Raw genomic sequence first — 14138 nt, forward strand, 5'->3', positions numbered from 1 at the left:
TTCTACCCTACAGGTACCGTTCCTCACGCGCGGTCGCTGGGGGGGCGGCCGGGGTCTTGGTTAGGAGCCCACAGGGGCTCAGAGAACTCGGTGTGATTGTCTCCCTCCAAGTCCTCTTGGTTCTTCCGGGCCACGGGTGAGCTCCGAGCCCAGTTCTACAGTTGGTCTGGGGCTTTTCTAGAGACATTCTCGGCTGCCCTTGTGTGCACCCCCTGCTGTGGGCTCCGGGTCTGACAGACTAAGTCTCACCCAGTCCTTGTGTCCGTCACCAGGGCCCGGCCGCTCTCCAGGGTGAGGGCCTGCAGAAGAGGGGGCCACAGGGCCCCTGGTCTGCCTGTAGCGGCCCCACCCCTCCAGTGTGCGCTGCGACTCCCCGTTTGCCTGCTCCCCTTCCCTTCCTCCAGTCCCCCATCCTCTCAGAATGAAGAGTAATGGGAGGCACTTGCCCTCACCCCATTCTTAAAATATCAGCAAACCAGTGTAACATGAGACAAAGGTCATTTGTGGGGACTTCCGGGAGCAGAGCAGTAGGCCCAGGTCTCCGACTCCTCTGGCCGCCCAACTGGTGGCCCCCAGTGCTCCCAGATGTAGCCCCCCCAAGGTAAATGGCTCTCCTTGGTTTTGGTCGGTTTGCAGCTGGCCCACTGATGCCAAGCAACCCGAGGTTCCCTCTGCTGTCTCAAGGGCACCCGTCCCTCAGCTTGAACTACATCCAGCAGAAGAAATGACATTTCATGGAAATCAAAGCAAATCAGGTCCTGGATTTAACATTTTAACACAACTTGTTTAGATACAGATTATTTAAATTTAAGACTTTTTAAAGTGTATCATTTGTATATAGATACAAGCTATAGTTTTTACTAGTATCACCGAAATGAGTGATACAAATTTCATCTATTTTATTACCCTATTTTTAAGGGACTTTTGTGTTTTGTTTTACCTTGATGAACTGTAAAAAGAGAGAATTTAAAAAAAAAAATTAAGTTCTTTATTTTCTATTAGCTGTATTCATACTTTGGTTGCTTCAGACTTTATATATATTGTTCTTAAAAATAAGAATTAGGAAGGGATTTCATGTGTTTTAAAATTTGTCACTTCTATTCTTTACAGAACTATGTAGTGCCAAAAACTTTTTAAAAGGAAAAAAAATAAAACAAAATTGCAACAAAAAGGAAGGCGTCCGTCTTTTTTCTTTCTTTTCCAGAGGAGTGATCTAGGGGAATTTTAAAGGGAAAATGTTGGAATTACTCTTTTCATCTGTATTTGGAGGAATTCTCTTGACCACCCAGATCAATTTCATTGATAACCAGTGGCAAAGTCCCTGGCAGACTCTTTGTAGGGGAACGGAGCAGTCCTAAAAACCGGGCTGAGCTGGTTAAGGGGGCCCTCGGCTTTGGGGGGTGCACAGGAGTAGGTGGAGAGTGGCAGGCCTGGGGGGGGACCTCGGCACTGGGCCGGCGCCTCCTCAGCAGATGATCTCTCAGGTCCCCCGCTTTGGTCTTGTCTGCCATGAGTGGGAAGGCTCGCCCCTGCCCCTGCCCCCTTTGCCAACACCCGGCCTTTTCCCTTGCAGTGGAGAGTTCAGGTCTGAGGCTTCTCTCTGGTGATTGGAGAGGGGCTAATACTGTGATTGCCATGATGCAGAAAGGGAAGGGGCCAGGGCCAGAGAGGGCAGGGGGTGCCCATCTTAGACAGCCCCTTGCGGGAGCCAGGGGCATGTCAGGGGCGGGCCCAGGATGCAGGTGCTCCGGAGATACCTCACCAGGCCAGCTGATGATGGGAGTCAGGCAAGCTGCTCATGTGGACCCCCTTAGAGCGCTGGCTGAGGGTCCTGTCTGCCTCACCACAGGATAGCAGATTGGGGGCCCAAAGGGGTCCGCCCTCAGGCTTTTCTCCTCTGGCCTTGGCACCACTAAGTAACTCAGAGCCTAGGGAGTGAAGACTGATCAACTGTCCCTGCAAAAAATTAAGCATTTGGGGGGATGGAGACAGCCATCATTAAGTAAAACTTGAAGCCATCTGCCCAGAACAAGAGCAGTTCTGCAGCCCTGGGAAAGGGCCAGGTTTGGTCTTCACCACAAACCTGGGAGAGTACCAGCTGAGGAAATGGAGGCAGAACTGGATCAGCTTGTCTAGGACCTCACGGCTAGCATTGAGAGAGGATCTGAACTCAGACCTTCCTGACTCCATCGGCTGTGCCCCCTCCCTGTGGGGAGAGAACCCGGCTATTGGCTTCTGGACAGTTCCTGTCAGGCTCTCCATTATCCGCTTGCTTCTTAGCAAGGCGTAGCGTCCACACGGAAGAAATCTGCCCAAACACACAAACCGCTCATGCCGGCCGGAACTAGTTTGAGGCTAAGGGCAAAGAACACGGGGGTACCTGTGGGGTAGCCGCTTGTGATGGTGGCCTGATGTAACCCCAAGGAGGGAGGCTTCGGGTGGACAAGGGCTACAAGTCCTGGGTTTAGTCCCAGTCCTTACTTTTCATCCCTTAACTCCTGACTTCACTAGCTCATCTGAAATGGGCAGGTTGGATTGGCGATCTTTCGTGGATTCTTTACCAACTCTGGTGACCATGGAAGCCCTAATGGGCCCCAACAGCCCCTAGCCTCTCTCAGACCTGAGAATGGGTAAAGGTACTGGGTAAATGGCAGCCATCACTCAGCTGGCTAGCCTGGACCACAGCCTTCACCCCTCTGGGTGGTCACACACATCCTTATCCCTCCTGGTTTTTCCTGTTCTCCATGTTACTCATAGCTGTGGGTGCCCCCTAAATCTCGGTCCTGGGATCTCAGAAGCTCCCAATGGTGCCGTTATCCCGCCGATGACCACCAGATGAATCCAGCCCTAACCCCCAGTCCTCAGTGTGCATCTGATGTCCCAGAGGCATCCCAAAGCCAACTGGTCCAAAACTGAACTCACCGTGCTTCCCCCGCAAAGCCCTTCTCTCCTTCAAACTTGGACCTCCAGCCCTCAACCCATAGCATTGTCCTCAACTCCTGGTCTGGGTGCTCTAGCAACGTTCCACCAAACCCCGACATCCCAGGGCCCAAAGCACTCGGCCGGCTGCGGGACAAGACTTGGAGCCGGCCCCTGCATCTTAGGGAGATGAGGCCCTGGAGGCTCCTGTCCCAGGTCACCCAGTCAGAGTCTCAACCCCCGATTCTGCCCCCTGCCCAGCAAGAACAGGCTGAGGCTGCTACACCCACAGCGTTTCATTACAAAGCTCGCCAAGGAAAGGGCCGGACACTGCATCTGGTTAATCACAGTTTAATCTGGATGGAGATAAACCTCGTGTAATCAAAAAAAAAAAAAAAATGGGGTACAAAAGGCTGCCCTTGGGGCGAAACATCCTGTTCTTCCACCAGACAAATGGGGAAGGGAAGGGTCCAAAACAAATCTTCACGTCACAAAAGACTCAGCACGGCTCGGCTTAGACCAAGTAAAAAAAAGTCATAGAAACTGGGCAAGGGCAGGGGCGAGCTGCAGAAGGGGCCAACGGTGGCGGCCATAGTGCTGAGGCTGGTCCAAGCTGGCTGCAGAGGCAGACATCTTTGGACCCCAGGAGACCACTGGTCAGGTGTCCATCACTCATTCCCGCGCCGGCTCTTCTTGTGGCTTTTCTTCGACCTGAAAGAACACAAATGACTTCACTCAGCTCCTGCCTGGTTCAATGAGCATTTATGAAACACTGACTGTGTGCTGGGCTGAAGCCCACAGACTTGCCCTTCAATGAGGACTGTGGAGAGCACCCACTGGGAAGTGAGCAGGAGCAAAGTCATTTCTTTAATTGGTAGGCATTTATTAAGTACCTATTGTGTGAAAGATGTAAAGGGCGCCTTAGTAGGAGTCTGCCCAGGTCCAGGCTCTGCCTCCTGCTGGGCAGCTCTCTTAGCCCTGAGAGCCCTGACCATGACGGGATTAGTCCCATTTTACAGAAGAGAAAAGGGAGTGACCTCCTTCAGTCAGGCTCCTTACACAGAGCCCCATTCAGATCTCCCCTATCCCCACATCCACATTCCTCACAGTTACCTTTCAGGGGACTTTGAGTGGCTCCTGTGTCTGTGGCTCCGGTGGTGGCCTGTGGGAGGGAAGGAAACGACATGGGGCATTCCTGGGAAACTGATCCAACGCAGTCCCTCCCCTGGAGCCGTAGGAGGGCAGCCCTCGTCCCAGCCCCATGGTCCCATGAAGGGCAGGCTCCGAGCACAGAGCCCCAGCCTCAGGACTTCATGAAAGACTTGGGGTTCGGGCCTTACACGACTCCACCCCAAAATTGAGATACCTGGAGACTTGGATCGGGAACGGTGCCGCCGCTCTCGGGACCGACTCCGGTGGCGTCGTGGACTCTTGCTGCGATGTCTTTCTCGACGAGGGGATGGACTGTGGGGACATTGCAGCAGAACAAAGTCTCGTCACAATCCCAGACACAAGAGCCTCACCCCCTCACCCCACACTGGGGCAAGACTCTGCCCCGGGTTCTGCCCCCAGCAGCCGACTCCACGGCTGCTGAAGCTGAATTGATCCGTCCCCAAATGTGTAAAGTCTTACCTCCTCCTTTTGGGAGAGCGGCTGCGTCTGCAAGGGGAGAAAAGACAACTCTTTTGAGCATGTGTTGCCCAGCTGTATCTCCCCACAACGTGAATCTGCCCCTCACCCCATGCAAACCCCAGCCTTGACCACGGGAGTGACCCCCTGCTGGCAGAAGGGCGGCTCCTGGCACCCTTACCTCCTTGGAGAGCGGCTCCGGCTCCGCCTGTAGCGCAACGTTGGAGAGCGACGGGGCTTGTCTAGGTCTCTGTAGCTTCGCCGGCGGTGATCTGGGGATGGGGCTCTCTCCAGCTGCAAACGGGCAAAGCACAGGAAGTCAGTGCTCTCACGGGCTCCGAGGAGACCCCAAAGGTTCTGCCCAAGAAGAAGTCACCCCTTCGAGCCAGCAAGGGATGTCTCCTTGTTGGGAGTGCCCACAAATAAAAGACTTATGTGAAAACTTTATCTCTAGTTTTCATTGGGTTCTAGACCATCCCCTCGTCACTTTCCATTAACAAATCCATCTCCCTTCAAGACAACAAAGACAGACGGACACACAGACACACACTCAGCCACAGTCAGGGCCTGCAGGGGTACCACTCGCCTGGGGAATGGCTGAAGCTGCCCGGCACATGCCAGGACCCGATTATCCGGGGAAATATGGTAAGATCGACATAACACTGAGCACGAAAACAATTTTTTTTTTATTATATATATATATTTTATATATATATATATTTATATATATATAAAAATAAATATATATATATATATTTTATAATATTATCCCTTGTATTCATTTTTCCAAATTACCCCCCCTCCCTCTATTCCCTCCCCCCGACGACAGGCAATCCCATACATTTTACATGGAGCACGAAAACAATTTGAACAGAATCAGCCCAAGGCAGTGGCTGGCTGGACGCCCCACGATTGATGGCGGAAGGTCCTGCCCTCCATTACCCACAGAACCCAAGTGTTTTCTACATGACAGTTCCCCAATTACAAGATGCAGAGCACTCTAGGGGGCCGGGAAGGGGAGTTGTTGTTAAACTATCAAGGATCTTTTTCTAATATCAGTATTAATAACAACCCTCCTCCTGGAAGCCTTTCCTGTTTCCACCCCTGCCTGCCAGCACCGTCTCCCTCTGGAGATGTTTGTGTTTGGGGTCTTGGTCACTGTGGGAACCTGGCACATGATGGGAAATCAACAAGTGTATATCAAAAAGCACGGAGAGCACCTGCCATGATGGCAAGGGGCTGCACCTACTACTTTTCCCAGAAATTCCCCTCCATTGTCCACCTGGCATCCAGATAATGGTTCCTGGGTTCTTCTGCTGGCCCACAGGTAACGTTTGCAGAGGCATTTGTTTCACTTTCTCCCTTAGCCCAGCTCCTGGCGGGCCAGGCACCCGTCCCCTCATGTTTTTCATCCCTTCACGGTGCCTACCCAAGCATGTGCTCCTCCCAAGGGGGCCTGCAATGCAGCTGGCCCATCGGGAGTGCCTAGTCAGTGGTACAGAGGCAGTGCAGCTGCCCACCTGAAGCAGCTTGCAAAAAGGACCCACTACAAGGACTTCCAGGGGAAAGGAAGAGTCCATCCCTATTAAGACATTCTGGCCCAGGGAAATGCCTTTACTTTGTGAGAGAAGGCAAAAAGGCGCCCACATGCCTTCCTGAGCAAGCAAGGAATTTATTATTCCTTTTTATAGATGAGGGGAAAGCAAGAAGGCCGAAATCCCAGAGATTGAGTGAGGGGCCGGACCCCAAGCCGGTACCTCCCATCCTCATGCTGAGCTACTGAAACCACCTTTTGTGTCATGGGCCCTGGCAGGCTTGGGAAGCCTACGGCCCCTTTCCACTATCAGAGCTTTAAGTCTTAAAAAGCACTAAATGACAAAGAAAATCAATTATGTTAAAAGGTAGCTAACAAAATGTCAAAATCCAATAGGCAGACTGACAGAGAGAGAATGACTGACAAAGACAGACTGACAGTAGATTAAAGCCAAGTGTGCAGACCCAGGTGAAGAATCTCTAAAGTGCAGCTGGCAATCCCAGAAGTTTCTCTGATCTGTCTGACATTGACATCCCCCCCCCCCCCACACACACACACCTGGATGATGCAGAGGCTGAAGGCTGGGGTCAGAGAGGCCCATATCCCTCCCACCACTGCCAGGGTGGAGCCCCAGGGGGCAGAGGTACCCACAGTACCAAAGAGAGTCCAGGAGGCCCAACCCCATAGCCTGACCTTATCGTCATCATCCTCCTCCTCTTCCTCACTGGACTCCACGTCATCCATGTCCTCCTCCAAGGCGCTGACACGAGGTTCCAGCTGCTCGGCCTCTTCCAGCACGTAGCGCTTCTACAAGGAGCAGAGGCAGGGGCGTCAGCACGCTACCACCCTGCATCCCCTATGGGGCCACGTGGCGCCATCACTCCCACTTCTAGCTGAAGAAGTGCTAAGGGGAGGGGGACAAGCCTCAAACATGGGCCTTAGAGAACATTTCTTGTTTACACCAAGATTGCTGGCCCACAGAGAGAGGCAGGGAGGTTGCCCTGACACAATTGGGCCCCGCTTTGCCACACATTGGGGGCCCCCTCCCCCCGACACACTCGGGCATGTGATCCCAAGGAAACCACAGAGAACAGCCTCCCTGCCCCAGCACTTCTGAAAGAGGAGGACCCTCTCTGTGTGAGAAGAGCTTCCCTCATGAAGTTAGAGACCTGGATCACTGATAACTTTGAAGAGAGCTGTTTCAGTGACGAGCTTAGGAGCCAGAAGGCAAAGTGTTGACAAGTGGGGGGAGCTTTTTCAAATCTATCCATGAAAAGAAATTGAGTAATGATACCATGGCCAGCCTCCAAGGAGCCCAACTGGACCATCTGAGGCTCAGAGAACTGGAAAGGACCAAGAAGCCTGGAATGGGAAGTGACTGAGGACACGCCATGACAGCGAGTCCAGGCTGGCTCGAGGTCAGCTTTCAACTGGAGAGTCCCCAAGGAGCTCGACTGATTTCCCAATAGGCCAGAGGGGATCTCCGGTCATTTCTGGAGCCGAAGGATTTGAGTCGCAGAGACTCTTGTACAACACCTTGGCCAAAGATTCATTCCACCTTCGCTCAAAGGCCTCCAGTATCAGAGAAAGGCCCCTGCTCCCCAGTAGCCCGTTTGCCAGGGTCAGCTCATTTTTAGCAAGTTTCCCCCCCACAACAAGGCACAGTTAGCTTCTCTGCCTCTTCCACCCATGACTGTTAGTACTACCTCCTCAGGCTACACAGACTGTGACAAAGCTTAGCAGGTAAAAGGAGAACCAAACCCTCAGCGTGGACCAGAGATGCCTGGAAGCTTCGTCCACATCTGTGACTCCAGGATAGACCAAAGGCTCTTAAAACAGACCAAGCCCAGAAAGCCCCTGGGAAGCTGGTGACTTACACTAAGTTACCCCAAAGCTCAGCTCTCCAATGCTTCTTAAATAGGGTTCTTTAAAATAAGTAAAGTTCTATGGGACTAGATTTCACTAAAATTGGCTTTCTTTGTGTATTTAGAAACGTGACTCTGAGAAGGGTTCCTGGGCTTCACCAGAACACACAAAGAAGGTAAAGACCTCCCGATGCTCACCATGATCCGGTCCAACTCAGAACAAGAACACAGCCCCAGGCAGGGGATAAGGGCCCAGGCTCAGCCTGCAAAAATAGGAGGGCTTCGTCTGCCTGCCCCACATGGCAGCCACAGGAGGGCATATTCACATAGGCCCAGAGCTAAGGAAACCATAGGGAGGGGGCACGCATGACACAAGTCTCCCAGTCTTGGGAAGAACAGCCGTGTGTCACAGGAGATAGAAACTGGCCTCAAAGCTAATGAGATCTGAGTTCGAATCTGGTCTGTTATGCATCTTGGTTGTGTGACTCTGGAAAGGTCATCTAACCCAGTCCTCTGGACAACTTGAAAGACACTGATTCACAGAGAAGGTGCCAACCTATCCTCCCCCCTACAAATCCCAAGTTGGTGCCTTTTCTCATGCCATGAGAGATAGGAAGCAGACTTCTGCTTGGCCTTAGAGGGCAAGGCTGGGAGCAACAGAAGGAATGTCCCAGATTTCCTAACACTCAGTATGGCCCAAAGGCAGGGTGAAGGGCCTTCAGAGCTCGAGAGGTTCCTCGTCCTCCCTGGGGCTTCTCCACAAAGGCTTCACCTCTACTTGTCAGGGCTGTCATGGAGGAAATCCTGATTTAGAAGTGGATCAGACTTTTTCTTGAACAACATGACAAGTATGGAAACTCATTAGAAGGGACGAAGGGACAGCAAGCGTGTGACTGTATCAGGTGGCTTGCTGTCTTGGGGAGGAGGAAAATCTTATACAATGAATGTCAAAAACAGGTATGTGGGAAAATTAAATATTACTGAGGAAAAAAAGGAGAAGAAATGGCCCTCAGAGATCCCTCCCAATCCCAGGAGCATATGGTCTCCTGACAAGGGACAATTCAAAGCCCAGGTTGGAGGCCTGGACCATGGTCTCAGGAGCCACCTGGTGGCCAAGGGATGCTGAGGCACCGAGCTGGGAAATGAGGCCGGCTCCGGGGAGCTGTCTTTCCTCTGCTGCACGGGTCTCACAGTACTGGTGACAAGAGCTCAGAATTGGCAGGCTGCGTCTCAACCCCAAAGTCCTCTGACCCCGCATTTTACAGAGGTCCAAGGGGGCAACTTGCCCGTGACCCACCAGTAACCAAAACCCAAATCCCAGATCCACGATCTCCCCACTACACCATGTTACCTGTGTCTCCTTAGAGCCACGAGGGCTGAAATTCCAACTTTTCTCTCACAATTCCTCTGCCCACCGCCCCTCTGCACAGGAGCACAGTCCAAGAAGACCCTCCTTCCCCTCCCCCAGGAAGGTGATTGTTTCCTCTTACCTGAAGCCGGGGCAGGATGATGTCACAGACACGCTCACTGTGGAGCAGTTCATCAATAAACTCATCCACGTGCATCAATTCAAACTCTGGGGGAAAAGTCCAGCAGCTCAGGGTGAGGCAGAAAGGAAGTGAGAAAGCCAAACTGCAGGTGGCCACCCCCAGAACCCCCGAGGGCAGATCTGGACCCCGGCACAGGATGGACAACCCCTGAAGTCCCCCAAAGATCTTCCAGGACAGAGATGGCCCTTGTATCCAAGAACCTTGCCTCGATTTTACCAAGTGACTAAAGTGTGACACCCCTGTGCAAAGATGCTATGGAAGGAATTCTTATTTTTGATAGCGTTCAGTCAGGCAACAAGCACTTATCACACTCCTATGCACCAGGCATGGTACCAAGTGCTGGGGAGACAGAATCCCTGTTCTCAAGGAGCTCACAACCTAATGGGGGAGACCACAAGCAAACAACTCAGGACAAACAGGTCAAGAACAAGATCAACTGGGGCTGATCCTGGAGGGAAGGTCTCACAGGATGGGGGATTCAAAGAGACCTCTTGTGGGAGGTCAGATTTTAGGCGGAACCTAAAGGGAGCCAGAAGGGAGAGATGAGCAGGAAGAGCACTCCAGGTAGGTACCCCAGCCAGGGAAAGACCCAGAGTCTGTTGTGTGAGGACCAGGAAGGGGGTTGGGGTCCTAGAGGCAGTGGAGGGGCATAAAGGGCAAGGAGACTGGGAAAACAGAAGGAGGCCAGGCTGCGATGGGCTTTAAAAGCCAAACAGGCCTTTCTATCTGAGCCAATGTGGTAAGACCTGTGCCCGCAGAGGATTAGTCTGACAACAAAGTGTAGGAGACCCCAAATAATCTTTTCCTAAAGACAGGATGGGGGAATTGCTCCCTATGAGGACAAAAGTGGTCCAGGGGTGTGAGGCGCCACTCTTGGTGCTCCCCTTTCTCCCCATCTCTCCAACATGACTCTATATGAGACTGTCTTCTCCCCTCCCCCTTCCCTTCCTCACTGTACCCTCCCCCTCATTGCTAATTCTTCAGTTTTCCTCCAACCAAGCAGCCACTGGGAAGGCTGGGAACCCCATGGAGGGGAGAAGCATGAATCAAACACAAATCCAGCAAGGCTCAGCCATCCAGGCTCCCAGAGCACCGCAGCCCTGCACTCACCTCCGTTTCGGTTCTGGCTCTTAATTTTCCGATAGTCATTGTAGAGAGGTTCCAGATACTTGTAGCAGTCAATGGCAGTGCCCGTCAGCCTCATATACAAGGCCCCCAACATGCGGACGTACCTGAAAGAAGAATCAATGAGATAACCAGCCAAGCCTAAGACTCAGGAAGACGTGCATTCCCTTAACACCCACAAGTGACCTTGTGTGCACGGTGCCTCCCTCTGTGACGACAACGAGCTGCAAGCTCCGGGGATGCCCATCACCTGGGGAACGGCCCAACAAGTGACGGTACGTGACTGTAAAGGAGCCCTGCCGTGCCGGGAGAAATGAGAGGGAGGGCTCCAGAGACATCCGGGCCGAGGGAAATCTTTTGTTGTCATCATCTCTCTAGGGCCCCAGAGAGGAGGCTTCTATCAACTAGAGCTGTCCAAAGTGGTATGGTCTGCACCAGAAGGCAGGGGAGAACACTGGGAAATGAGGGTGAACTGTTTGCATTTCTGTTTTTGTTCCCAGGTTACTTTTACCTTCTGAATCCAATTCTCCCTGTGCAAGAAGAGAACCGTTTGGTTCTGCACACATAGATTGTACCTAGGATATACTATAACACATTTAACACGTATGGGAATGCCTGCCATCTAGGGGAGGGGGGGAGGGAAGGAGGGGAAAATTCAGAACAGAAGGGAGTACAAGGGATAATGTTGTAAAAAATTACCCAGGCATATGTTCTGTCAAAAAAATAGATAATTATACAATTAATAAAAAAAAAAGAAGGCAGAGGAGAGTGGAGCTGCCCTTAGCTGGGGAAAGGCGCGACAAAGTGAAAATCATGGGTCTGAGCTCCCCCACAACCACGGAGTCCTCTCGGCAATATCTCGAATGGACAGTGGGAGACCCGAAGCCGGTGGCCGCCTGTGAGTCCTTTCTGAAGGAGCCGAGCCTGTTCTACTGACTTTTCCCTCCTGAATGTAGCCCTTCTTCCACATGCCAGCCCAAGCCCCGGGAGCCTCTCTGTGCCGCAGTAAGCCTCCAACTTGCTGTCAATGAGGCCCAGGGCCCGGCCAGTGCAACAAACTTATAAGCCCAGCTCACCTTCCACACTAGTGACTGAGGATCCTTTTGTGGTGAGAACGACAGGAAGCCAACTTAAAACCTTTTTCCCTAACGTTCGCTGATAACACGTCGTGCTTTTGCAGCCCCCACATTTATTTACAAGTTACTCCCACCCGCAGCTGTGAAAGGCCTCCCAGGCTGACGTCCTTGACTCACTGATGAAGAAGCTGAGGCTCAGGAAGGTTTTGCCGAGTTCAAGCCCACGGATAATTATCAGAATATTTTTCACTAGAACATAGTTAATTCTTGCTTAATCTATTGAAAAGTTAAAACTTGATAAGGAAGTAAAGAAGTACAGAAAGGGCACAAGTCCAAGGAAATGAAGCAGGTGAGGGCCCCTGGACAAGATCCGGGGAAAGAGGCCGCTGCAGGCACATGCCGGAGCCCGGCCCCTCAGCGCCGCGCCCGGTGAGTGGGACAGGACATTCGGGAGGAGAGGCCGCGTGTCTCCCACTTACTTGAAATCTTCATTTTTAATGAACTCCACTATGATGTCCTTCTCCGGCTGGATCTGCAGCATCTTCAAGGTCAGGCACAGGAAAGGGGTGGGCTTGATGTTGCCACCGTAGACGCCCCCCACGAACCTCAGCTCCATGGCCTTGTCGACGACAAGCTCCGCTGAAAACAAAAGGCAGAGTGAGGAGGGGATGCTGCGCGAGCCGTGCAGACCTGCAGGAGCGCTCAGCGGGAGAAGCCGCCTTAGTCTTGGACGTCCCGTGAAATTCCGAAGGCAAACACTGGAAAAGCTGCCTTCCGTTATCAGCGGCCCCGCCCCTTCCTGCAAAGGGCCTGGGCGGGCAGCGGGCATTTGGAGCCGGGCACCCCCCAGTCTGTGTCGCGGCAGCAGGACCCGGGCTGCTCACTCAGTCACGTGAGACGCGCTCTTACACAGCGCCCCCTCCCGGACAGACACGGCCCCTGTGCCCCAGAACCTTGCCTCGACTTTACCAAGTGACCACGTGACACCCTGGGGAGCACGTTCGGGAGGAAACAAGCACCTCCTATGCACCAGGCATGGTACCGGGTGCTGGGGAGGCAGAATCCCTGTTCTCAAGGAGCGCTGGGAGGCAGGGGCTGCTACCGGCTACAGATGAAGACGAGCCAGAGGCGAGGAGACCGGCCGGGCCCGGCGCTCCGTCCACCCCCGCTGACCCCTCCTCGAGGGGGTCTCAAGCTCCCTTTCCTGCGGGCCTTCACCCCCCAGCCCCCATAACAGCCCAGAGCCCACTCTCCAGGCCGCGCTTTCCCCCGCAGAAAGTGGGGGGCGCCGGCCTCCCAGGGTGGGGTCCCCTTTTGCCCCCGCTATGCTGGCAGGGGCTCTGGGAAGCTTCTTCACAGGTCAGGTGGTCATGCGGCTGAATGGGGAGGGGGCGGGGACCCCAGGACGCAGCTGAGTGGGCGGGGCCGTGAAATGACGACTGCTCATGGGGGACATGGTTTGTGCCCCATTTCATAAACCGGGGTCGTGAAAACATTTCTCTTGAGAAAAGGGGCTCAATGGGGACACTTTAAGAGGCCCAGGCCTGGTCCGACCTGGAACGAACAAGAAGGACCCGGGAGGTGATCGGCAGGCACCGGGGAGAGCCGGAGTCAGAGAACCTGGGTTCAAATCCTGCCTCCTTCCGCCTCCCAAACAGAAGCTGTTCTAGAACAAAAGTAGCAAGCATTTACTAAGCACCTACTGCATGCTGGGGAGAGCTGCCCTCGAGAAATCTGTCAGTCAAACCGAGGGAGCTTCAGCGAGATGTGACAGCGAGACGCACGGGACCATTAGGGCCCAAACGTTCAGGTGTTCCGCTTGCCCCCTTCCGGCCCGGGAGCCCGCTGTCACCTCCCGGCGGCCCCTCCGGAGCAGCCCCGGCCTCGGAGTCCTCCCCCCGAGCCGCCCGCCCGGCCGCAGCCGCTCACCGGTGAGCCCGAAACACTCCTCCTTCCAGTACTTGGACTCGTAGATTCGAGTCCGGATGATCTTCTCCACCAGGTACTGCGGGTTGGTGCCGTGGATGCTGTGAGCATCCTTCACCGTCCGGTTCGCCATCTTGGGGAGCTCTCGGCGCCGCCTCCGCAGTCCTTCCGGCGGGGGATTTGCGCGTCACTTCCGCTGGTCCAGCGGGAAGCCGAGTCCAGGGGGCGTCGGCGGGGTGACGTCACTCGAATGGCCATCTTGAAACCGGGCATTCAACAGCGACAGTGACGCCTACCGGCCCCAATGCGGTTTCACAATAATGACGTAAGCAGGAGGAAAGAGAAGGGGACGTAGGGGCGGGGCGCCTAGACGTCGAATGGTTTTTGGAATCTGGGAGGGGCGGAAGAGGAGAGGCGGAGACAACAGCCTCCGTCCGGACGTGGGGGGAGGAGAAAAGGGCGGGCCCTCTGTGGCTGGCGTAAGGGGCGGGGCCACGTTCAGCTTGGCGCGAAT

General features: G+C 53.8%; 2 protein-coding genes across 7 annotated transcripts in view; one reads left to right on the forward strand and one right to left on the reverse strand.

Moving 5' to 3' along the window:
• TUT4 (terminal uridylyl transferase 4) overlaps positions 1-1171 on the forward strand; it is a 65458-nt gene extending 64287 nt beyond the window's left edge. For all 6 annotated transcript variants that reach the window (XM_074265919.1, XM_074265921.1, XM_074265920.1 and 3 more), the window contains 2 exons: positions 1-13; positions 637-1171. The exon at positions 1-13 is cut by the window's left edge and continues 161 nt beyond it. In XM_074265919.1, coding sequence (XP_074122020.1) covers positions 1-13; positions 637-728 — 105 coding nt within the window. In that variant the 3' untranslated portion in view covers positions 729-1171. The remainder of the gene's footprint in view (positions 14-636) is intronic.
• A 2085-nt stretch (positions 1172-3256) lies between these two features.
• Positions 3257-13819, reverse strand: PRPF38A (pre-mRNA processing factor 38A). Its single transcript, XM_074265926.1, has 10 exons — positions 13628-13819; positions 12178-12337; positions 10608-10729; positions 9438-9523; positions 6776-6889; positions 4730-4842; positions 4552-4578; positions 4286-4383; positions 4033-4081; positions 3257-3630 (listed from the first exon to the last, which is right to left on the reverse strand). Exons 1-10 carry the CDS (start codon positions 13755-13757, stop codon positions 3588-3590), a joined length of 942 nt encoding a protein of 313 aa, XP_074122027.1. The 5' UTR covers positions 13758-13819; the 3' UTR covers positions 3257-3587.
• Positions 13820-14138: the final 319 nt, after the last annotated feature.

Source organism: Sminthopsis crassicaudata, chromosome 4 (assembly GCF_048593235.1).
Source record: "Sminthopsis crassicaudata isolate SCR6 chromosome 4, ASM4859323v1, whole genome shotgun sequence".
Classification (NCBI taxonomy): Eukaryota; Metazoa; Chordata; class Mammalia; order Dasyuromorphia; family Dasyuridae; genus Sminthopsis; species Sminthopsis crassicaudata.

Coding starts and splice junctions, on each gene's coding strand:
- PRPF38A (XM_074265926.1), bottom strand. CDS start 13,757: ATGGCGAACCGGACGGTGAAGGATGCTCACAGCATCCACGGCACCAAC. Junction 4,843..6,775: donor AGGAGGATGATGACGATAAG/GTCAGGCTATGG, acceptor GCCCGTTTGCAG/CTGGAGAGAGCCCCATCCCC. Junction 4,082..4,285: donor TTCCCGATCCAAGTCTCCAG/GTATCTCAATTT, acceptor TCCCTCCCACAG/GCCACCACCGGAGCCACAGA.